At 47.0% G+C, this 24,486-nt stretch overlaps 1 protein-coding gene across 14 annotated transcripts in view; it reads left to right on the top strand.

Annotated features, from left to right (window-relative positions):
• numb (NUMB endocytic adaptor protein) overlaps positions 1 to 24,486 on the top strand; it is a 586,620-nt gene that overhangs the window by 500,439 nt on the left and 61,695 nt on the right. For all 14 annotated transcript variants that reach the window (XM_045760091.2, XM_045760090.2, XM_069309831.1 and 11 more), the window contains one exon: positions 22,577 to 22,747. In XM_045760091.2, coding sequence (XP_045616047.1) covers positions 22,610 to 22,747 — 138 coding nt within the window. In that variant the 5' untranslated portion in view covers positions 22,577 to 22,609. The remainder of the gene's footprint in view (positions 1 to 22,576; positions 22,748 to 24,486) is intronic.

Genomic DNA, 24,486 nt, shown 5'->3' with positions numbered 1-24,486 from the left:
CTAAAGCCAATGGAGAGTACAGACATGTCCTTACCTCGTGTTTTTGTAAAATGATGGAGAGGATAATTTTAAATAGACTTGTATATATAATAGGTGATCAGCTGTTTATTAAGTGATTTACAAGGAGCTTTTGATAAAGCCAACAAAGAGGTTATCTTGTATAAACTAGCTGGTCTTGATGTTAAAGGGAGATTATTACGCTGGATATGGGATAATCTTTACGAAAGGAAGGCTCAGGTGTGGTATCAAGGTTGTATGTCAGGTGTGAGGTCTTTTGAACTCGGCACACCTCAGGGAGGAGTGTTGAGTCCCACCCTCTTTAATGTACTAATGAATAAGATAGCGTCTGAGAGATACTCAAATGGGTTAACTCCGATCATATATGCCGATGATATTTTGTTTCAGGGCAAAGATATTTCAAAGGTTCAAACGGTGTTGGACAATTTCGGAAATGTCACCATATGGGACTGGTGGTTAATGAAGACAAACCTAAGTGCAGGCGATGAGTCACAATAACGTGGCTAAAGTATGTTGACCAGACCACACACTAGGTGAAGGGACGACGACGTTTCGGTCCGTCCTGGACCATTCTCGTCGTCGTCCCTTCACCGTCTACTGTGTGGTCTGGTCAACAAGACAAAACTAAGTTTGAATGTAGAAGTCGGAGGCCCATTATATTGAAAATAAATGGTAAAAATATAGTTAGTATAAATATATTTAGGCGCACATGTTGGATATACCCATGAGAGTTTGGAAGCTGAGATGAACAGACTGTTGGGTCAATGTCTGAAGAGATTACAACCTCTGAAGGCCTTAGCATGCTGTGGAAAGGGAGTGGGAGTCCCTGTGCTACGAATGATATACTTGAGTACTGTAAGATCTCTTATTGATTATGCTGCACCTGTCATTTCTTGTTTTGGTAAAGGTAGGATGTGGAGAAGGTACAAAATGAAGCCATGATAATTATCTTAGGATGCTTAAGAAATGCTATGATCGAGGTAACGGGGATGGAATTAAATGTGAAGAGTAATGGGGATAGAATTTCAGAGATAAATGTAGCCTCTGCCATTAGATTAATGAGAGGTGGGGGAGCTAATGAATTAATCCTCTCAGTTCAAAGGGTGGGAATGAACAATGTATGATAAAGTATAATAAGAGAACATATTTGAGTTATTCCAGAATGTATTGCTTTGCCTAGGAGACTATTCACACCACCATGGGAGGATTGTAACGTACATGGAGTAATCACAAAATCGACTTGAGAATGGTCCAGGACGGACCGAAACGTCGTCGTCCCTTCACCTTCTAGTGTGTGGTCTGGTCAACATACATTAGCCACGTTATTGTGACTCATCGCCTGCACGTAGATGTAGTAATTATTCCCATTACCCCCCCCCTCCCCCCCAAAAAAAAGTATAAATACAAATTGGTCCTTCACTTATGGTAGTGGAAAGTCTACTCGGAAAGATTCAATTTACACGAGATTAAGATTAGGATATAAATATATCTGTCAATACGGTGTTGTTGTCAGTGAAAAAGATCAGGAGTGTAAATTATGTAGTATGCCGCACGCCCACACTTTACATCATTATGTATTAGAGTGTCAACTTATTGATAATTATACTAATAAGGAACCAAGTAGTGTACCACATCAAATTGTTTGGATGTGTGATAATGGTATGATAGGATACTTAGGAGCTACAAGCACTTGGCCCCAATCCACAGTGAAATGGCAGTTAGGTTATATAGACTACGTCTAGGTTACAGATGCAACTGGGAGATTGGTGAACCCCGACAGAGAATGCATCTTCTGCCAAACTGTCACAGAAAAGCCATTACTTCACTGTCTTCTGGAATGTGAAGCAACCAACGACCTTAGAAGAGCTTTAAGAGTTCCTGAATCTTGCAGAGGCCACCCTGAAGCCATCAACACAGCCACTCTCCTGGTCAACAATGGTGTCCAGCAGCTGGACCCCCTCATAAAGACTGTGAAGCAGTATCCTCTCCCGCGATAACAGCTTGTCGATTAAATGCAACCTCAGAATACTGAAAAGAATTACTGAACAAAATTTTGTTTACCACTTACGGGCTATTCATGCCCGTGCCACCTCATGGGTATCTTAATCTTTATCAATCTTGGCCCCAAGAGTGTAACACTTAAATACTGTGCTTACTATATTAACCTTCATTCTTGTACTGTGATCCACACGGGAGACATCTCCCGTCACGCAGGGTGCAGTCGCACCTCCACAGATCTCCAGTATCATCTATTGATACTGGAAATGGCTCAAAAGGGCCACCACTTATGGGCTATTCGTGCCCAAGCCACCTTTTGGGTGGCTTAATCTTCTCTCTCTCTCTCGTGTTTGTCCACCATCTGGTCACCATTTGGTCCGGGAGACATCTCCCGTCACGCTGGGTGCAGTCGCACCTCCACATATCTCCAGTATCATCTATTGATACTGGTGATGGCTCAAAAGGGCCACCACTTACGAGCTATTCATGCCCGTGCCACCTTTTGGGTGGCTTCATCTTCATCAATCAATCAATACTGTGATTTGTGTAGTTGTACTCCCTGGCTTTGTGCGCCCCTTGAGGGCCTTGAGGTAGAAGGGGGTAGACATAGCCTAAGCTACTCTGTTCCCCCACACACACAGAAATCACAATAGCATGATATATCAAATGAACAAATCCACAAGAGCCGTGATGAGGGTTCGAACCTACGCACGGGATATTCCCAGATGCGCCTTAGTCAACTGTCACGACATGGTTCGAACCCTCATCACGGTCCTTGTGGATTTATTCTACTCTATTTCTTTGAGATGTATTTTCGTGTCTCGATAAACTTACTTGAACCTGGACCATACCTGGATAGTGTTTCGGGAGTTGTTCTACTCTCCGAGCCCGGCCTTAGGCCAGGCTCGACTTGTGATAACTTGGTCCAACAGGCTGTTGCTTGGAGCGGCCCGCAGGTCCACATACACACTACAGCCTAGTTGGTCGGAACTTGGTCCGGCACTTCTTGCAAGAACTTGTCTAAATGATTCTTGAATACATCCACCTTTGTTCCAGCAATATTTCTAATGCTTGCTGGGGGAGGGTGTTGAACAGCTGTGGATCTCTGATGTTCAGACAGTGTTCTCTGTGCCTATGGCACCTCTACTCCTCACTAGTTATATTCTGCATTTGCTTCCGTACCTTTCGTTTCAGTATGTTATTCTACTGTGCAAATTTGGGACCTGGCCTTCAAGTATCTTGTATGTATATATTATTTGAAACCTTTCTCTTCTCCTTTCCAGAGAGTACATATTGAGAGCTTTGAGACGGCCCCAATAATTTAGATGTTTTATCATGTCTATGCGTGCCGTATATGTTCTCTGTATTCTCTATATTTCAGAAATCTCTTCCCCCTCTTAAGGGGTAAGCGAGTACTGAACAGTACTCAAGACGGGACAGCACCAGTGATTTAAATAGTATTAACATTTCTGTGGTGTGTCTGGATTTGAACGTTCTCATAATCCATCCTATCATTTTCCTGGCCGCCGCTATATTTGCTCGGTTGTGTTCACTAAATGTGAGGTCGTCAAACATCATTATTAAACATAATTATTCCCAGATCTTTTACATGTTGGTTTCCTTCTATAAGTAGGTGTGATTGTGTCCTGCACCCTGTGTTTCGTTTAAGTTCCTCCTTTCCACCGCATCTAAGTACCTGGAACTTGTCACCGTTAAACATCGTTATTTTCAGTTGCCCAATTGGAATCTTTATTAATATCGGTTTGTAGTTTTTCAGTGTCTTCTACAGAGGCAATTTTCATGCTGATTTTTGTAGCATCGGCAAAGGATGACACGAAGCTGTGACTAATATTTTTGTCTGTATCTGAGATAACGATAAGAAATAGCAGTGATGCAGGGACTGTGCCCCCCCCCCGGGGTACAGTGATGCAGGGACTGTGCCCCCCCCCGGGGTACAGTGATGCAGGGACTGTGCCCCCCCCGGGGTACAGTGATGCACGGACTGTGCCCCCCCCCCCGGGGTACAGTGATGCAGGGACTGTGCCCCCCGGGGTACAGTGATGCAGGGACTGTGCCCCCCCCGGGGTACAGTGATGCGGGGACTGTGCCCCGGGGAACAGTGATGCGGGGACTGTGCCCCGGGGTACAGTGATGCAGGGACTGTGCCCCGGGGTACAGTGATGCAGGGACTGTGCCCCGGGGTACAGTGATGCAGGGACTGTGCCCCCCCGGGGTACAGTGATGCAGGGACTGTACCCCGGGGTACAGTGATGCAGGGACTGTGCCCCCCGGGGTACAGTGATGCAGGGACTGTACCCCGGGGTACAGTGATGCAGGGACTGTGCCCCCCCGGGGTACAGTGATGCAGGGACTGTGCCCCCCCGGGGTACAGTGATGCAGGGACTGTGCCCCCCGGGGTACAGTGATGCAGGGACTGTGCCCCCCGGGGTACAGTGATGCAGGGACTGTGCCCCCCGGGGTACAGTGATGCAGGGACTGTGCCCCCCGGGGTACAGTGATGCAGGGACTGTGCCCCGGGGTACAATGATGCAGGGACTGTGCCCCGGGGTACAGTGATGCAGGGACTGTGCCCCGGGGTACAGTGATGCAGGGACTGTGCCCCCCCCCGGGGTACAGTGATGCAGGGACTGTACCCCGGGGTACAGTGATGCAGGGACTGTGCCCCGGGGTACAGTGATGCAGGGACTGTGCCCCCCGGGGTACAGTGATGCAGGGACTGTGCCCCCCGGGGTACAGTGATGCAGGTACTGTACCCCGGGGTACAGTGATGCAGGGACTGTGCCCCCCGGGGTACAGTGATGCAGGGACTGTGCCCCGGGGTACAATGATGCAGGGACTGTGCCCCGGGGTACAGTGATGCAGGGACTGTGCCCCGGGGTACAGTGATGCAGGGACTGTGCCCCGGGGTACAGTGATGCAGGGACTGTGCCCCCGGGGTACAGTGATGCAGGGACTGTGCCCCCCGAGGTACAGTGATGCAGGGACTGTGCCCCCGGGGTACAGTGATGCAGGGACTGTGCCCCCCGGGGTACAGTGATGCAGGGACTGTGCCCCCCGGGGTACAGTGATGCAGGGACTGTGCCCCGGGGTACAGTGATGCAGGGACTGTGCCCCGGGGTACAGTGATGCAGGGACTGTGCCCCCGGGGTACAGTGCTGCAGGGACTGTGCCCCCGGGGTACAGTGATGCAGGGACTGTGCCCCGGGGTACAGTGATGCAGGGACTGTGCCCCCGGGGTACAGTGATGCAGGGACTGTGCCCCCCGGGGTACAGTGATGCAGGGACTGTGCCCCCCCGGGGTACAGTGATGCAGGGACTGTGCCCCCCGGGGTACAGTGATGCAGGGACTGTGCCCCGGGGTACAATGATGCAGGGACTGTGCCCCCCCCCGGGTACAATGATGCAGGGACTGTGCCCCCCCCGGGTACAGTGATGCAGGGACTGTGCCCCCCCGGGGTACAGTGATGCAGGGACTGTACCCCGGGGTACAGTGATGCAGGGACTGTACCCCGGGGTACAGTGATGCAGGGACTGTGCCCCGGGGTACAGTGATGCAGGGACTGTGCCCCGGGGTACAGTGATGCAGGGACTGTGCCCCGGGGTACAGTGATGCAGGGACTGTGCCCCGGGGTACAGTGATGCAGGGACTGTGCCCCGGGGTACAGTGATGCAGGGACTGTGCCCCGGGGTACAGTGATGCAGGGACTGTGCCCCGGGGTACAGTGATGCAGGGACTGTGCCCCGGGGTACAGTGATGCAGGGACTGTGCCCCGGGGTACAGTGATGCAGGGACTGTGCCCCGGGGTACAGTGATGCAGGGACTGTGCCCCCGGGGTACAGTGCTGCAGGGACTGTGCCCCCGGGGTACAGTGCTGCAGGGACTGTGCCCCCGGGGTACAGTGCTGCAGGGACTGTGCCCCCGGGGTACAGTGCTGCAGGGACTGTGCCCCCGGGGTACAGTGCTGCAGGGACTGTGCCCCCGGGGTACAGTGATGCAGGGACTGTGCCCCCGGGGTACAGTGATGCAGGGACTGTGCCCCCGGGGTACAGTGATGCAGGGACTGTGCCCCCGGGGTACAGTGATGCAGGTAGCTGAATCTTAAGCATCAACAACAACAACAACAACGTGGCCGCTGGCATTTCCTTTCGTGTATAAGTACAGATGCGAACAAGCCTGAATGGTCCCCAGGACAATATGCAACTGAAAATTAGTTGATTAATTTAGAAAATTAGTTAGAAAATTATTAGTACAGTCCCTGCAACTAAAATGCAAATTAGAGGGCAGTGTTTAGCTTACGGGCTATTCATGCCCGTGCCACCTCTTGGGTGGCTTAATCTTCATCACGCGACCAAACTTGAGGCCCAGCGCCCCCAGGACACACCGTGAACCACGCCGCCAACCCCACCAATATATATGTTAATATGTTAACAATGAGGTGTGTCTATGCTCACGGGAGACATCTCCCGTCACGCAGGGTGCGGCCGCACCTCCACAGATCTCCAGTATCAGCTCTTGATACTGGTAAGTAGTGGCTCAAAAGGGCCACCACTTACGGGCTATTCATGCCCGTGCCACCTTTTGGGTGGCTTAATCTTCATCAATCAATCAATCAATCTATACGTATGAGTGGTGTTGACTGTGGCGGTGGTACCACTCTGCGGTAAACCCCACCCGCGTGTCTAACATGCCCGGGACACCTGTACTTGACGGCAAGTATACCGAGTCCTCTCCTGTTGTGGTATACTTATTCTTACAAATTAAAGCATCATAATATTAACATTTTCCTTGCACCGGCTTACGTTATGTGGCTTACCTTCAGATGGTTTCGGGGCTTAGCGTCTTTGCGGCCTGGTCGTCGACCAGGCCTCCTGGTTGCTGGACTGGTCAACCAGGCTGTTGGACGTGGCTGCTCGCAGTCTGACGTATGAGTCACAGCCTGGTTGATCAGGTATCTTTTGGAGGTGTTTATCCAGTTCTCTCTTGAACACTGTGAGGGGTCGGCCAGTTATGTCCCTTATGTGTAGTGGAAGCGTGTTGAACAGTCTCGGGCCTCTGATGTTGATAGTTCTCTCTCAGAGTACCTGTTGCACCTCTGCTTTTCAACGGGGGTATTCTGCACATCCTGCCATGCCTTCTGGTCTCATGTGCTGTTATTTCTGTGTGCAGGTTTGGGACCAGCCCCTCTAATATTTTCCACGTATAGGTTATTATGTATCTCTCCCGCCTGCGCTCAGGAGAATACAGATTTAGACTCTTTAGTCGGTCCCAATAGTTCAGATGTTTTACTGAGTGGATTCTAGCAGTAAAGGATCTCTGCACGCTCTCCAGGTCAGCAATTTCTCCAGCTTTGAAAGGGGCTGTCATTGTGCAGCAGTACTCCACTCGAGAGAGCATTAGCGTCTTGAAATGTATCATCATCGGTATAGCATCTCTAGTGTGAAAAGTTCTTGTTATCCAACCTGTCATTTTTCTTGCAGTTGTGACGGCTATTTTATTGTGTTCTTTAAAGGTAAGGTCTTCCGACATGAGTACACCCAAATCCTTTGCATTGCCTTTTCGTTCTATGGTATGATTTGCCTGAGATTTGTACGTGGTTTCCGTTTTTATATTTTATTTTTTCCGCATGAACTGGAACCTATCTTCGTTAAACACCATATTATTTTCTGTAGCCCATAGAAAGACCTGATTAACATCTGACTAGAGGCCTCTGTGTTGTCCTCTATGTTGTCTACTCATAAAAATCCTAGTTGATTGATTGGATTCGAACGTTGCTATAGGCAATACATTTTTTTTACGGAGTGACAAATGGAGACTGAGAGGAGAGGAGAGGATGCTGGTGTTACTGATGCTGGTGAGTACTGACGCCAGGTGTCTGGGTTGTGGTGCTACATTGTCACTTGTGTGACACTGTCTCACAAGCCAGGCCTGGCCTCGGGCCCGGGCTTGGAGTAGTAGAACGTCCACAACCCTATCAAGCAGGTAAACTCAATGATCTGCCGCTGGCTATGGCGTAGCCTAAGTTTAGCGGCAGCTAAGTCACCTGACCAGTAATACAGTTGAGCTGCCCATAAATGCTCAACTGGTGGCATGCGGACTGCTTCACAGTCCCCATCTGTTGTGGTAGTGTAACGTTTATTGAGACCATTAAATATATCTCAAAAGAATAGAGTAGCTTAGGCTATTTCTACCCTCAAGTCCCTCAAGGGGCGCACAAATCCAGTGCGTACAAATCCATAAATCACAGTACAAGAATCGCATTTACATTCTTAGATAGTTATCAAAGGTTGGCGAGTTGATCCCCGTCCGAGAAGTTACCAGCTTCGTCCAACGGTAACGGGGGGGGGGGGGGGAACCAGAGGTTTAAACATAAGAACAAAGGTAACTGCAGAAGGCCTATTGGCCCATACGAGGCAGCTCCTATCTATAACCACCCAATCCCACTCATATACATGTCCAACCCGCGCTTGAAACAATCGAGGGACCCCACCTCCACCACGTTACGCGGTAATTGGTTCCACAAATCAACAACCCTGTTACCGAACCAGTATTTACCCAAGTCTTTCCTAAATCTAAACTTATCCAATTTATACCCATTGTTTCGTGTTCTGTCTCGTGTTGATACTTTTAAAATTAATACCCTATTAATATCCCCTTTGTTATGTCCATTCATCCTCTTGTAAACCTCTATCATGTCGCCCCTAACTCTTCGCCTTTCTAGTGAATGCAACTTAAGCTTTGTTAATCTTTCTTCATATGAAAGATTTCTAATTTGGGGAATTAACTTTGTCATCCTACGCTGGACACGTTCAAGTGAATTTATATCCATTCTATAATACGGCGACCAAAACTGAACTGCATAATCTAAATGGGGCCTAACCAGAGCAAGATATAGCTGAAGAACCACACCAGGTGTCTTGTTACTAACGCTGCGATTAATAAATCCCAGTGTCCTATTTGCCTTGTTACGAACATTCATGCATTGATCCTTTGCGACAAGGATCGGGACAAATGACGGGAACAAGTTGGGAAAAGATTAAGGGCTATTCATGCCCGTGCCACCTCTCTGGTGGCTTAATCTTCATCAATCAGAGAAAGGAAGTCAGAAGGTGGATACGGGCTCACCATAGCCCGTGCTACATGGACACTTCGTTCTGAGCAGCTAAATCTGAAACAAAGAAGGTGGAGCAAGGACACACAGTAAGGCAGTAGGACAGTGCGAGTCCTCGCAGCCGGATAGAAGATTGTGCGGACAGTGTGAGCTGAGGCTCCAGACAAGACAGTGAGAGCTGAGGCTCCAGACAAGACAGTGTGAGCTGAGGTCAAACCATACGAGTGGTTGTCTCCCAGGAAGTTCATCAGCTCGGGGTACCAGCATAATGAGGTTCTGGAAGTTCTTCTCCTCCCCAAGCCCGGCCCAGATAGTGAACCTGGTGAGTGTGTGTGAGAGGTGAGGTGCTCAGTGGTCCAAGATTATGGGTTGTGTGCAACTCCAGGAGCAGTCAACCCTATTGGGCTCTCCACTTCTGGTTCAGTGACTACTCCTTTCTACTATCTAATCAATGTTAAGTGGGCATGTAAAGTAGTATTCGGAGTGACTGCGAAAATAAATGTCAATTTCCAAGTTTTAAATGTTGTGAATATTATACTAAGAACTTCGAGGTATTATTTTCTGTTAATGTTTGAATGTTATTGTAAGTTATCATCAGAGAAAGTTAAACTGTGGTTTAACAGACGAGTTCTATTTCTCGTCTTATAATATATTTTAAATGGGTGGTGGCAGCTCTACCCTCTTATCCTGGTTGCTGGGGTTCTGGGAGTTCTACTCCCCAAGCCCGACCCGAGGCCAGACTTGATTTATGAGAGTTTGGTCCACCAGGCTGTTGCTTGGAGCGGCCCGCAGGCCCACATACCCACCACAGCCCGGTTGGTCCGGCATTTCTTTTAGAAAACAGTCTAGTTTCCTCTTGAAGATGTCCACGGTTGTTCCCACAATATTTCTTATGCTCGCTGGGAGGACGTTGAACAACCGCGGACCTCTGATGATTATACAGTGTTCTCTGATTGTGCCCATGGCACTTCTGTTCTTCACTGGTTCTATTCCGCATTTTCTTCCATATCGTTCACTCCAGTACGTTGTTATTTTACTGTGTAGATTTGGTACTTGGCCCTCCAGTATTTTCCATGTGTATATTATTTGGTATCTCTCTCGTGTCCTTTCTAGAGAGTACATTTGGAGAGCTTTGAGACGATCCCAATAATTTAGGTGTTTTATCTCGTCTATGCGTGCCGTATATGTTCTCTGTATTCCCTCTATTTCAGCAATCTCTCCTGCTCTGAAGGGGGAAGTGAGTACTGAGCAGTACTCAAGACTGGACAACACAAGTGACTTGAAAAGTACAACCATTGTGATGGGATCCCTGGTTTTGAAAGTTCTCGTAATCTATCCTATCATTTTTCTGGCTGACGCAATATTTGCTTGGTTATGCTCCCTAAGCGTTAGATCGTCGGACATCATTATTCCCAAATCCTTGACATGCTGTTTACCTATTATGGGCAGATTCGATTGTGTTTTGTACCCTGTATGTTTCAGGTCCTCATTTTTGCCGTACCCGAGTACCTGGAATTTATCGCTGTTAAATATCATGTTATTTTCTGCTGCCCAATCGAAAACTTTGTTGACATCTGCTTGTAATTTTCCATGTCTTCAGGAGAACTTGAACTTCAGCAGAGGTAATTTTCATGCTGATTTTTGTGTCATCTGCAAAGGATGACACGAAGCTGTGACTTGTATATTTATCTATATCTGATATGAGAATAAGGAACAGCAGTGGTGCAAGGACCTGCAAGCTCTGTACCTTGAGGTACAGAGCTTTTAACTGCGTTTCGACTTGATTTTATTTAATTGTTACTCTTTGTGTTCTGTTCGACAGGAAATTGAGTATCCAGCGTTCTACTTTACCAGTTATTCCCATTGACCTCATTTTGTGTGCAATCACTCCATGATCACATTTGTCGAACGCCTTTGCAAAGTCTGTGTATACAACACCTGCATTTTGCTTTTCTTCTAGAGCTAATGTGATTTTGTCAGTGATTGAATAACTGTGACAGACAGGATCTTCCCGCTCTAAATACATGTTGTCCTGGGTTGTGTAACTCATCATTTTCCATAAAACTAGAAATTTGATTCCTAATCACTCTTTCAAAAACTTTTGTGTGTGATGTTAGTGCAACTGGTCTATAATTTTTTGCCAAGGCTTTACTCCCCTTCCCTTGTGCAAAGGAGCTTTATCTGCAGATTTAAGTGCTGCTGGTATCTCCCCTGTATCCAGGCTCTTTCTCCATATTACGCTGAGTGCTCTCGCTACTGGTACTTTACATTTCTTTATGAATATTGAATTCCATGAGTCAGGCCCAGGAGCTGAGTGCATAGGCATATTGTCAATTTCTCTTTAAAAGTCTTCCGAGTTTGTGTTAATATCCGTTATATTATCTGCAGCTTGAATGTCATTCATAAAGAAGCTGTCTGGGTCATCAACTTTCATGTTGTTTATTGGTGTGCTAAACATAGCCTCATACTGGCTTCTTAGAATTTCACTAATCTCTTTGTTGTCCTCTGTGTACGTACCTTCAGTTGTAATTACAGGTCCAATACTGGTAGAGGTTTTTGATTTTGATTTTGCATATGTGAAAAAATATTTTGGATTTTTCTTTATCTCTTGTATAGCTTTCTGTTCCAATTCCATTTCCTCAGCCTCGTATGATCGCTCCAACGTTTGTTCTATTTCATCGATCTCCCTGTTTAGGTTTATTTTCCTTGCTTGTGATAGTTGTGTCTGCCTAAGCATTTCCGTTATTTTGTTCCTTCTCCTGTACAGTCGTCTGCGTTCTCTTTCTAGAGTGGTCCACTTTCTGCCCCTCCTCACAGGCACGTGCTTCAAGCAGACCTTGTAAGCTCCAGCTGTCAGTTGAGCTATTCCCTGTGTGGGAGTTTTGTCGCTTAAGACCGTCTCCCATTGAATAGTTGCAAGGTCTCTATTATTTTTTCCCAGTCAATCCTCTTATTGTTGAAATTGAATTGATTGAATATTCCTTCTCGCTTGTTGGGTATCTTAGACCTACTACCGTTATTTATGCTAGTTCGCACTTCAATGAGCTTATGGTCTGAGTATATAGTATCTAAGATTGTAATGTCTCTGATTAGTTCATCATTGTTTGTGAATAACAAGTCTAGTGTGTTTTCGTTCCTAGTTGGATCTGTGATCTGTTGATTGAGCGAGAATTTGTCACAATCTCAAAAGTTCTCTGACCTGTGGTTGGTTATTTCCCGGGTCATTCCCTGCTATGATATTTGTGTTTGCCGTTCTCCATCTTAGACTCGGTAAATTGAAATCTCCAAGGAAGATAATATCTGGAGCTGGGTTCGCTAGATTATCAAGTATGTTCTCTATTTTGTGCATCTGCTCTGTGAATTCCTCAACCGTTGTATCTGGCGGTTTATATATTAGAATAATAATTAGGTTCATTTTGTCTACCTTAATTCCAAGTACCTCTACCACCTCATTAGTTGAGTTTAGTAGCTCTGTGCATACCAGGTCCTCTTTAATATACAGACCTACTCCTCCATTTGACCTATTTTCTCTATCACATCTATATAAATTATAATTTGGAATCCAGATTTCACTATGAATGAAAGCCTACTCTTAAGCCTTTCATTTCATCCTTAATACTATCATATAATCCGTTCTTTTCATCCCCAATTCTTTCTCGACTTTACCATTCCACTAAATATCCTTTCTTCTCTGTTCCTTCCTCTTGCCTCCTCTCTTCTTCCCCTCTTCCTCTTACGTCCTCTCTTCCTTCCTCTGTCCTCCTTCCCTTTACTCCTCATTCCATCCATTAATTCATTTTTTTGTATTTATTCGTATTCCCCTCCCCCCTTTCCGTTACAGTATTCCCCTCCCCCCTTTCCGTTACAGTATTCCCCTCCCCCCTTTCCGTTACAGTATTCCCCTCCCCCCTTTCCGTTACAGTATTCCCCTCCCCCCTTTCCGTTACAGTATTCCCCTCCCCCCTTTCCGTTACAGTATTCCCCTCCCCCCTTTCCGTTACAGTATTCCCCTCCCCCCCCTTTCCGTTACAGTATTCCCCTCCCCCCTTTCCGTTACAGTATTCCCCTCCCCCCCCTTTCCGTTACAGTATTCCCCTCCCCCCCCTTTCCGTTACAGTATTCCCCTCCCCCCCCTTTCCGTTACAGTATTCCCCTCCCCCCCCTTTCCGTTACAGTATTCCCCTCCCCCCCCTTTCCGTTACAGTATTCCCCTCCCCCCCCTTTCCGTTACAGTATTCCCCTCCCCCCTTTCCGTTACAGTATTCCCCTCCCCCCCTTTCCGTTACAGTATTCCCCTCCCCCCCCTTTCCGTTACAGTATTCCCCTCCCCCCCTTTCCGTTACAGTATTCCCCTCCCCCCCCTTTCCGTTACAGTATTCCCCTCCCCCCTTTCCGTTACAGTATTCCCCTCCCCCCCCTTTCCGTTACAGTAGTAATGATAATATTTGTTTTTCCTTTTCTAGACATTGAAATTTTTTAGCTCTGAGTTTTAAAATGTTTTTTGACTGATTTAGATCTACCGTCAACTGATTTAGAAATGGCAAATGAATTTAATAGTTTCTTTTCATCGGTTGGTGCTAATCTTGCCAGTAAAATCCCACAGACTCAGACACATATTAACACATATCTCTCAGGCAGCTATCCAAACTCTCTTCTCCTTTCACCAATCAGCCCGGCAGATGTTGTGTCCATCATACACTCTCTAAAAACCAAGGCAGGGAACACCAGTGAAATTCCGTCCATTGTGTACAAGAGAGCCTCCCATGCCCTTGCCCCACCCATAGCACTACTGTTCAACAAATCTATAGAGTGTCACACCTTCCCTGATATCCTCAAAAAAGCAAGAGTAACGCCAGTCCATAAAGGAGGCAATCCGGCGGACATAAACAATTATAGACCAATATCAAATCTACCCATTCTATCAAAAATATTTGAAAAAATTATTTACAAACAGCTCTATTCCTACCTCGTAAAATTCGACATACTCAGCCCCTGCCAGTTTGGCTTCAGGTCCCAAAAGAGCACCAACGATGCAATCATTAGTCTCCTTGACGTTATCTACTCGGCCCTTGACAAAAATGAGTTTCCGATTGGACTCTTCATTGACCTAAGAAAAGCCTTTGATACTGTTAATCACAACTACCTCTTACTTAAACTCCAGCATTATGGAATCCGAGACCTTGCCCTTGACTACATCCGATCCTATCTTAGTGACAGATACCAATATGTAACCATCAATGATACAACTTCGTCCACTCTACCAATTACCGTTGGAGTGCCACAGGGCAACATCTTAGGACCTCTTCTATTTCTTATATATATAAACGATCTGCCTAATGTCTCTAATATTCTCAAACCTATACTGTTTGCTGACGATACTACTCTTATCTATTCAAACCTCAACCCACATACACTAAATAATGTTGTGAATAATGAATTAAAAAAAGTCCACTTATGGATGTCAACGAACAAACTAACATTAAACATCGAAAAGACTTACTACATCTTATTTGGAAGCAAATCATCAAATGCAATTCAGCTACAGATAGACAACATTAACATCAGTAATAAAGATGATGGCAAGTTTCTTGGCCTATTCCTAGACAAGAGACTCAACTTCAGCACCCACATTCAACACATAACAAAGAAAGTCTCTAAGACAGTTGGTATACTCTCCAAAATCAGATATTATGTTCCTAACTCTGCTCTCCTCTCACTATATTATGCACTAATTTACCCCTATCTTAATTATGGTATCTGTGCATGGGGGTCTACCACTGCAAACCACCTTAAGCCCATCATCACACAGCAAAAATCTGCTATCAGAATGATAACTAACTCAGCTTTCAGACAACACTCAGCTCCCTTGTTTAAATCCCTAAACCTGCTAAATATTAACTCCCTCCACACATTCTCTTGTGTCAACTACATTTACAAAACCCTGTTCTTAAATGCAAACCATTCTCTGAAACTCTCCCTGGACAGATGTAATAGGACCCATTATCACCACACCAGAAATAAATATCTCTTTGATATCCCCAGGGTCAAACTTAATCTGTGTAAACACTCTATGCAAATTAAGGGACCTAGTTTATGGAACTCACTCCCTAGTGAATTGAAAAACTGTAAAACTTTTGTCTTATTTAAAAGCAAAACCAAAAAGTACCTAACTTCATCTTCTTAGTTTCCTACACTGAGCTTTAAATTTGCTCTGTACCTAGTGTTACCCAATCTCCTAATTTTTATGTAATTTCAAACAACCTTATCATTGTGTTCATTGCTGTCTTCTTTTATGTGCTAGCCATATGCTGTATTGTGACTACCAATTTTTGTCAACTACCATTCAAGCTGTCATTGCAACCAATCTTATATTGTTTCTGCTGTATTATGCCTACCAATTTTTGTCAACTACCATTCAAGCTGTCATTGCAATCAATCTTAGCTACCTATGTGCTTTAATATACTGTACCTACAATTTTCTCTCATTTTTTTTTTCATTTCATGTAATCTGTTATCATTTTTTGTCTATAATTTTGCAAGTATTTACCTCCTTAAAATTTTCTTAGATTAAGGACCTGCCCGAAACGCTGCGCGTGCTAGTGGCTTTACAAGACTGTAATTACCATATTTGTATCCTCACATTCCTTATGTACATTCTTGTATATGCATAAATAAATAAATAAATAAATAAACTGAGGTTATGGGAGCGCTGCTCTTGGTGTGTTGTGCCCTGACCTCTGGTGGTGACACTGGCGCCCACTGGCGGCGACCTGACCTCTGGTGGTGACACTGGCGCCCACTGGCGGCGACCTGACCTCTGGTGGTGACACTGGCGCCCACTGGCGGCGACCTGACCTCTGGTGGTGACACTGGCGCCCACTGGCGGCGACCTGACCTCTGGTGGTGACACTGGCGCCCACTGGCGGCGACCTGACCTCTGGTGGTGACACTGGCGCCCACTGGCGGCGACCTGACCTCTGGTGGTGACACTGGCGCCCACTGGCGGTGACCTGACCTCTGGTGGTGACACTGGCGCCCACTGGCGGCGACCTGACCTCTGGTGGTGACACTGGCGCCCACTGGCGGCGACCTGACCTCTGGTGGTGACACTGGCGCCCACTGGCGGCGACCTGACCTCTGGTGGTGACACTGGCGCCCACTGGCGGCGACCTGACCTCTGGTGGTGACACTGGCGCCCACTGGCGGTGACCTGACCTCTGGTGGTGACACTGACGCCCACTGGCGGCAACCTGACCTCTGGTGGTGACACTGGCGCCCACTGGCGGTGACCTGACCTCTGGTGGTGACACTGACGCCCACTGGCGGCGACCTGACCTTCTGCCTGGCACCGTCTGAGATACGCGGGCATCGTCCTCAACCTTTACTTTGGTTTCTGAAATTGTTGTCATGTCAGGACATGATGGAATACAGTTGCTGTAACGATAACTGTTATGACTTCTTTCCTGGAGCACAAGATTGACCTCCTCCCTCCTAGCTCTCAACCCCCCCTTCCCCCCCTAGATCTTATCCCCCTTCCCCCCCCCCTAGATCTTATCCCCCTTCCCCCCCCTAGATCTTATCCCCCTTCCCCCCCCCCCCCTAGCTCTCATCCCTCTTCCCCCCCTAGCTCTCATCCCCCTTCTCCCCCCCCTTGCTCTCATCCCCCTTTCCCCCCTAGCTCTCATCCCCCTTCCCCCCCTAGCTCTCATCCCCCTTCCCCCCTAGCTCTCATCCCCCTTCCCCCCCCTAACTCTCATCCCCCTTCCCCCCCCCCCTCTCATCCCCCTTCCTCCCCCCTAGCTCTCATCCCCCTTCCTCCCCCCTAGTTCTCATCCCCCTTCCTCCCCCCTAGCTCTCATCCCCCTTCCCCCTAGCTCTCATCCCCCTTCCCCCTAGCTCTCATCCCTCCCCCCCTAGCTCTCATCCCCTTCCCCCTAGCTCTCATCCCCCTTCCCCCCCTAGCTCTCATCCCCTTAGAACAACAAGCTTAGCAACAACAACAACAACAACTTGGCAACCATTGAAAGACCTCATTGACATCTGATTGGAGGTTTGCCGTGTCCTCTGTTGTCTACTCTTATAAACATCCTAGTGTCATCTGCAAAGCATGATACAGTGCTATAGAAGGGTCCGTCTAATTACCACAAGCTACCACAAACTACACAAACTTCAGAAAGCTTCCTGGCAATACGTTAGTAATTAATAAATATGATATATTAAGTTAGGCTGACCTATCCTAACCTATCCTAACCTAACCTAACTTAACCTAACTTAACCAAACCTAACCTAACCTAACCGAAGCTTGGATCGTCGACTTGATTTGGCATCACCAGCTTTTTATTTTTGTCTAATTTCTTTATAAAAAGATACTTTTTCAGATTAAAATTATGTTTTTTCGTGTTGTACATTAAGCACCAACATTATAATGAGTAAATATATCATATTTATTCATTACTAACGTATTGCCAGGAAGCTTTCTGAAGTTTGTGTAGTTTGTGGTAGCTTGTGGTAATTAGACGGACCGCTATAGAATATTATTGTCTATGTCCGATATGAGGATGAGAAAATTACTGGAGGGACTGAGCTCTTCACAGTTGGACTGGACCCTGTTCCTTTAATTTTTTTTAATGATCATCTTTGTTCCTTTCCCATGGGACATTTTGGATTGGAAAGGGGAAGTGTTTGACATAGAGTAGGGGAGGGGGGCTTCTCTACCGTTTTACCTTCCACTAAGCTTTCCCCCCTCTGCGATCACCTCTCTCTTGCCCGGTCCGTCTAATTACCACAAGCTTCACAAAGCTTCCTGGCAATACGTTAGTAATGAATAAATGATATATTTACTCATTATAATGTTAGTGCTGAATGTACAACACGAAAAAACATAATTTTCATCAGAAAAAGTATCTTTTTATAAAGAAATTAGACGAAAATAAAGAGCTGGTGATGCCAAATCAAGTCGACGATCCATGCGTCGGTTAGGTTAGGTTTGGTTAAGTTAGGTTAGGTTAGGTTAGGTTAAGCTGACCTGACCTGACCTGACCTGACCTAACATATCATATTTATTCATTACTAACGTATTGCCAGGAAGCTTTGTGAAGCTTGTGGTAATTAGACGGATCGCTCTCTTGCCTTACTTCCGTGCCTCTCTCAACTCATCACAGTTGACTTGATAATGGTCCAGAACGGACCGAAATGTCGTCGTCTTTTCATTATCTAGTGTGTGGTCTGGTCAACATTCTTCAGTCACGTTATTGTCACTCATCTGCATAAAGTTAGGGTCTGCTTATTGTTGGTTCCGGGGATCAATATCCCTGTGGCCCAGTTTGACCAGGCCTTGTAATGGCTTGGCTCTTTCTCCTGATAGATTCCTTTCCTGATAGGGAAGGAAGAGTGTGTGTATTTACTATTTGTGTCTGCAGAATCGAGCTATTAGCTCTTGGACCCCGCCTTTCTAACCAATCTATTGTTCTTCTATTATGTCTACTACATATATCTCTCTAACACACACGCATCTCCAGGAAGCAGCCCGTAGCAGCTGTCTTACCTCCCACGTCCCTATTTACTGGTAGGTGAACAGGGCACCAGAGTGAAAGAAACTATGCCCATTTGTTTCCGCCTTTGCCCGGGATCGAACCCGAGCCCTTAGGACTAAAACTTCAGAGCACTGTCCACTCAGCTGCGAGGCTCCTTAATTTATAAGTGTGTGTGAATTGAAAATTGAAATTGAAATAAGTTTATTGAGGTAAAATACACACAAAGGGATGAGGTAGCTCAAGCTATTCTCACCCCGTTCAGTACATCGTGTTAATACATACACACACACACACATCACAAGCAATAAACGTATTACGGAACATTCTGAGAGATAAACATATACATTTCCTCCTTTACACTAGTATAAGTGTGTGTGTTGTCATCTTTACCCCGCCCCCTGTGTGTCATCTTCTTCACCCCGCCCCGTGTGTCGTCATCTTTACCCCGCCCCCTGTGTGTCGTCATCTTTACCCCGCCCCGTGTGTCATCTTTACCCCGCCCCCTGTGTGTCGTCATCTTTACCCCGCCCCCTGTGTGTCGTCATCTTTACCCCGCCCCCTGTGTGTCGTCATCTTTACCCCGCCCCCTGTGTGTCGTCATCTTTACCCCGCCCCCTGTGTGTCGTCATCTTTACCCCGCCCCCTGTGTGTCGTCATCTTTACCCCGCCCCCTGTGTGTCGTCGTCTTTACCCCGCCCCCTGTGTGTCGTCGTCTTTACCCCGCCCCCTGTGTGTCGTCGTCTTTACCCCGCCCCCTGTGTGTCGTCGTCTTTACCCCGCCCCCTGTGTGTCGTCGTCTTTACCCCGCCCCCTGTGTGTCGTCGTCTTTACCCCGCCCCCTGTGTGTCGTCGTCTTTACCCCGCCCCCTGTGTGTCGTCGTCTTTACCCCGCCCCCTGTGTGTCGTCGTCTTTACCCCGCCCCCTGTGTGTCGTCGTCTTTACCCCGCCCCCTGTGTGTCGTCGTCTTTACCCCGCCCCCTGTGTGTCGTCGTCTTTACCCCGCCCCCTGTGTGTCGTCGTCTTTACCCCGCCCCCTGTGTGTCGTCGTCTTTACCCCGCCCCCTGTGTGTCGTCGTCTTTACCCCGCCCCCTGTGTGTCGTCGTCTTTACCCCGCCCCCTGTGTGTCGTCGTCTTTACCCCGCCCCCTGTGTGTCGTCGTCTTTACCCCGCCCCCTGTGTGTCGTCGTCTTTACCCCGCCCCCTGTGTGTCGTCGTCTTTACCCCGCCCCCTGTGTGTCGTCGTCTTTACCCCGCCCCCTGTGTGTCGTCGTCTTTACCCCGCCCCCTGTGTGTCGTCGTCTTTACCCCGCCCCCTGTGTGTCGTCGTCTTTACCCCGCCCCCTGTGTGTCGTCGTCTTTACCCCGCCCCCTGTGTGTCGTCGTCTTTACCCCGCCCCCTGTGTGTCGTCGTCTTTACCCCGCCCCCTGTGTGTCGTCGTCTTTACCCCGCCCCCTGTGTGTCGTCGTCTTTACCCCGCCCCCTGTGTGTCGTTGTCTTTACCCCGCCCCCTGTGTGTCGTCGTCTTTACCCCGCCCCCTGTGTGTCGTCGTCTTTACCCCGCCCCCTGTGTGTCGTCGTCTTTACCCCGCCCCCTGTGTGTCGTCGTCTTTACCCCGCCCCCTGTGTGTCGTCGTCTTTACCCCGCCCCCCCTGTGTGTCGTCGTCTTTACCCCGCCCCCCCTGTGTGTCGTCGTCTTTACCCCGCCCCCCCTGTGTGTCGTCGTCTTTACCCCGCCCCCCCCTGTGTGTCGTCGTCTTTACCCCGCCCCCCCTGTGTGTCGTCGTCTTTACCCCGCCCCCCCCTGTGTGTCGTCTTCTTTACCCCGCCCCCCTGTGTGTCGTCGTCTTTACCCCGCCCCCTGTGTGTCGTCTTCTTTACCCCGCCCCCTGTGTGTCGTCTTCTTTACCCCGCCCCCTGTGTGTCGTCTTCTTTACCCCGCCCCCTGTGTGTCGTCGTCTTTACCCCGCCCCCTGTGTGTCGTCGTCTTTACCCCGCCCCCTGTGTGTCGTCGTCTTTACCCCGCCCCCTGTGTGTCGTCGTCTTTACCCCGCCCCCTGTGTGTCGTCATCTTTACCCCGCCCCCTGTGTGTCGTCTTCTTTACCCCGCCCCCTGTGTGTCGTCTTCTTTACCCCGCCCCCTGTGTGTCGTCTTCTTTACCCCGCCCCCTGTGTGTCGTCTTCTTTACCCCGCCCCCTGTGTGTCGTCTTCTTTACCCCGCCCCCTGTGTGTCGTCTTCTTTACCCCGCCCCCTGTGTGTCGTCTTCTTTACCCCGCCCCCTGTGTGTCGTCTTCTTTACCCCGCCCCCTGTGTGTCGTCTTCTTTACCCCGCCCCCTGTGTGTCGTCTTCTTTACCCCGCCCCCTGTGTGTCGTCTTCTTTACCCCGCCCCCTGTGTGTCGTCTTCTTTACCCCGCCCCCTGTGTGTCGTCTTCTTTACCCCGCCCCCTGTGTGTCGTCTTCTTTACCCCGCCCCCTGTGTGTCGTCTTCTTTACCCCGCCCCCTGTGTGTCGTCTTCTTTACCCCGCCCCCTGTGTGTCGTCTTCTTTACCCCGCCCCCTGTGTGTCGTCTTCTTTACCCCGCCCCCTGTGTGTCATCTTTACCCCACCCCAATTCCCAACCTCTCTTTCCCTCATGGTTTGTCTTAAATATAATTCCCTGGTGATAGATTTTATATGTATTTAAATATCCTTGGAGGGAGTGGGTAAGGGTGTTAATCTTAGGCAATGTATCAAAAATTGAGTGTTTTCCTACCTGAGGTTATGAGATGATTTCGGGGCTCAGCGCCCCCGCGGCCAAGTCCTCAACCAGGCCTCCTTCTTCTTACACATCTCCAGGAAGCAACCCGTAGCAGCTATCTAAATACGAGGTACCTGTTTACTGCTAGGTGAACAGGAGCATCAGGGTAAAAGAAACTTCCCATTTATTCCGCCTCTGCCGTGGATCGAACCTGGAACCTTAGGACTAAGAGTCCAGAGTGCTGTCCACTTAGCCGTCAGGTCCCTGCACCAGTTTATTCACAGAAGAGGTGATATGATCACTGTATACAGAATAGTAACAAGAATCGACAATACTGACAAAGAAGAATTCTTGGAACCTGTTTCTTGAAAAACGAGAGGCCACAGATTCACTCAAAGAAAACAAAGCTACTGGGAAAAAAAGTTTTTTAACGTTAAAGTTCACTTTTGCAAACAAAGTGGTAGACAGTTGGAATAATCTGAGTAGGTGGTGGAGGCCAAAACTGTCAGTACTATAGTTTCATAGCATTGTATGACAAGAGTTCTGGAAAGACGGGACACCACGAGTATAGCTCTCATCCTGTAACTACACTTAGGTAATTACACATGGACCTGATGACTGAGGATAATAGCAGTAATCAGAGTTGCTAATGATACCCCAAAAAGTTGTAAATTTATGCATTTTTTCTCCTGGAGCCAGATAATAATTCATGTTTGGAATGTGTGTCTTAGAACATACAGTATTGTATTGTACATAGATGCTCGTCAATATAACCCCAATGTTCAAAATGCTGCATGTGATGTAGTGGCTTTATATATGAGTCACCTACTAATTTATTGTTTAATTAAATTTTGCTTTTTTATAAATGGCTTATTATTGTTAGCATTACTCTTACTGTTGTTATTCATTATTATGAATATGGAAAGTCTTCACATCAAGCTTAAGACAAAATCCATCCCACAAGTTAGGTAACTTAGGCAATTACTACCCTGCTCTCTTACACATATCATATTGCAAATAAATCACATATAATCACCTACCATATTGCAAGTAAATGTTAATCATAACCCATATTCACAGGTAAACATGTGTGACTGCACATCTATTTGTGATGTGTAACTATACAGCAAACTAATGAGGGATACATGTTGCAGGTTGAGGGACCAAGTGGATCACGGGGACGAAAGATGGATCGGCTTCGGCGGAGCTTCAGAGAGAGTTTTCGAAAGAAGAAGGATCACCATGTGACGGAGGCATCCAAGCCTCACCAGTGGCAGACTGATGAAGCATCTGTCAGAGCTGGCACATGCTCTTTTCCTGTCAAGGTATGCAAATGCCACATTATTTTTCTTAATATGTCAATTCCATGCCATGTCAGTCAGTAGTCTATCTTAAATTCAATTAAAGTTTGTTGACCAAACCACACTTGAATTTTTTTTTAAAGGATTTATCAAATAGTCACAGAGCCAAAATACCAGTTCTCTTAACTTGAGAAATCTTGAAAATATTGGGTTAAGTTATCAAACTTGTATATAATGTATGTATTGTAATTTTACTAACTCCTGATAATCCTCAGTAATTTAAAAAAATAAAGAAAATGCATATAACCCTCAAGATGTGAGTTTCTGTAAATTATAACGTGTACTTTAAATAAACTAGTAAATGCTAAAGTAGCCTTTTTGCATAAACATATTTCATGTAATTCCTAGAGTAGTCTGGATGTTTTAAAGACTATTTTGTTTGACAAGTTGTTCAGTAAAAATTGTGTGTGTTGAGTCAGCTAAAGTCATAATATGAATTTAACTGACAAAAGGTCACTTAACTGGGTTACAGGTCATTAAAATTAGATAAAAGATGGGGAATTACCATCTTTATTGGGAAAGTTTAGTTCAACTTTGTGGTTGTGACACATGTAATACATGATTGTTACTAATAGTACTCTTGCATGTACACCGCATTCCATTATTTCTTGAATAACAAATATAGTACTATAATAATAATAATAATAATTTTTATTTAGGCAAAGGTACATACATAAAGAAATTTTACAAAGTTTGTTGGCTTTATAGATAGAGCTAGTACATACAATGCCTAAAGCCACTATTACGCAAAGCGTTTCGGGCAGTTACTATATTGAGTAGGATGTCACACACCAACATGTGTGTGTGTGTGTGTGTGTGACATTTATGTAAGAAATTTACACAAAGTCTTTCACACTCTCCTGAGTGCTTTGTCAAGGTCTGAGTGTGTGGTTAGGACGAGACTTGCATCTCAACGTCTAATCAAGATTAGACGTTGAGATGTAAGTCTCGTCCTAACCACACACTCGGAACTTGAGAAAGCACTCGGGAGAGTGCAAGGACTTGGTGTAAATTTCTTACATAAAATTCACAAATACACAAGTGTGGGTTTTTATCCTATGTTATTATGTCTGTGAGAAGACATTACCATTACAGTACTAACTATATTGTGTATAATGAAAAGCTCCTTTCTGAGGGCTGGCCCCACATTGGCTTCCCCACAGCTTATGCACTTGTACTCTAGGGCTAATACAATTTCACCAGGCATTTCATACTTTCTTATGGTCTACCAGAGATAAAGACCCAGAATCTTGCCTCCTCAGAAGCAGGGGAGCTTAGGATAGCATGGATACCACACAGTGGTATCTGTAACAGGAGCTGGCAAAATGGGTATCTGGTGCATTTTGCTAGCTTCTGGTCCCAAGATTTGTGGGCTATTTGGGTATCCTCCCTCAGCCTGTAGTGGAGTTGATTTGTCCCTCCTCCTCTCATGGGGTTAGGTTAGGGCATGGTTCAGGATTCCTCCCTGTGTTTGGCCATTGCAGGTTGGCTTGACTCTGAGCATGGTTGAAACGACTTTGGTCCTGGGTGTGCCGGTTGTTCCCAATCCCGAAGAGAGACTGCAGTGTCACTAAGTCTAACCAGCATGCAGTCTGCCCTCAGGCCTGTAATGTTCTCAAGTATCTTGCTTTGGCAGCATTCTTTCTGAATGCTGCCATTTGGCTAGTCCTGTGTTTTTGTTCTCTATAATTAGTTAGCTTCAG

Source organism: Procambarus clarkii, chromosome 66 (assembly GCF_040958095.1).
Source record: "Procambarus clarkii isolate CNS0578487 chromosome 66, FALCON_Pclarkii_2.0, whole genome shotgun sequence".
In the NCBI taxonomy this organism is placed as follows: Eukaryota; Metazoa; Arthropoda; class Malacostraca; order Decapoda; family Cambaridae; genus Procambarus; species Procambarus clarkii.
Note: the sequence above shows the minus strand (reverse complement) of the source record. Positions and strands in the feature narration are given on the sequence as shown.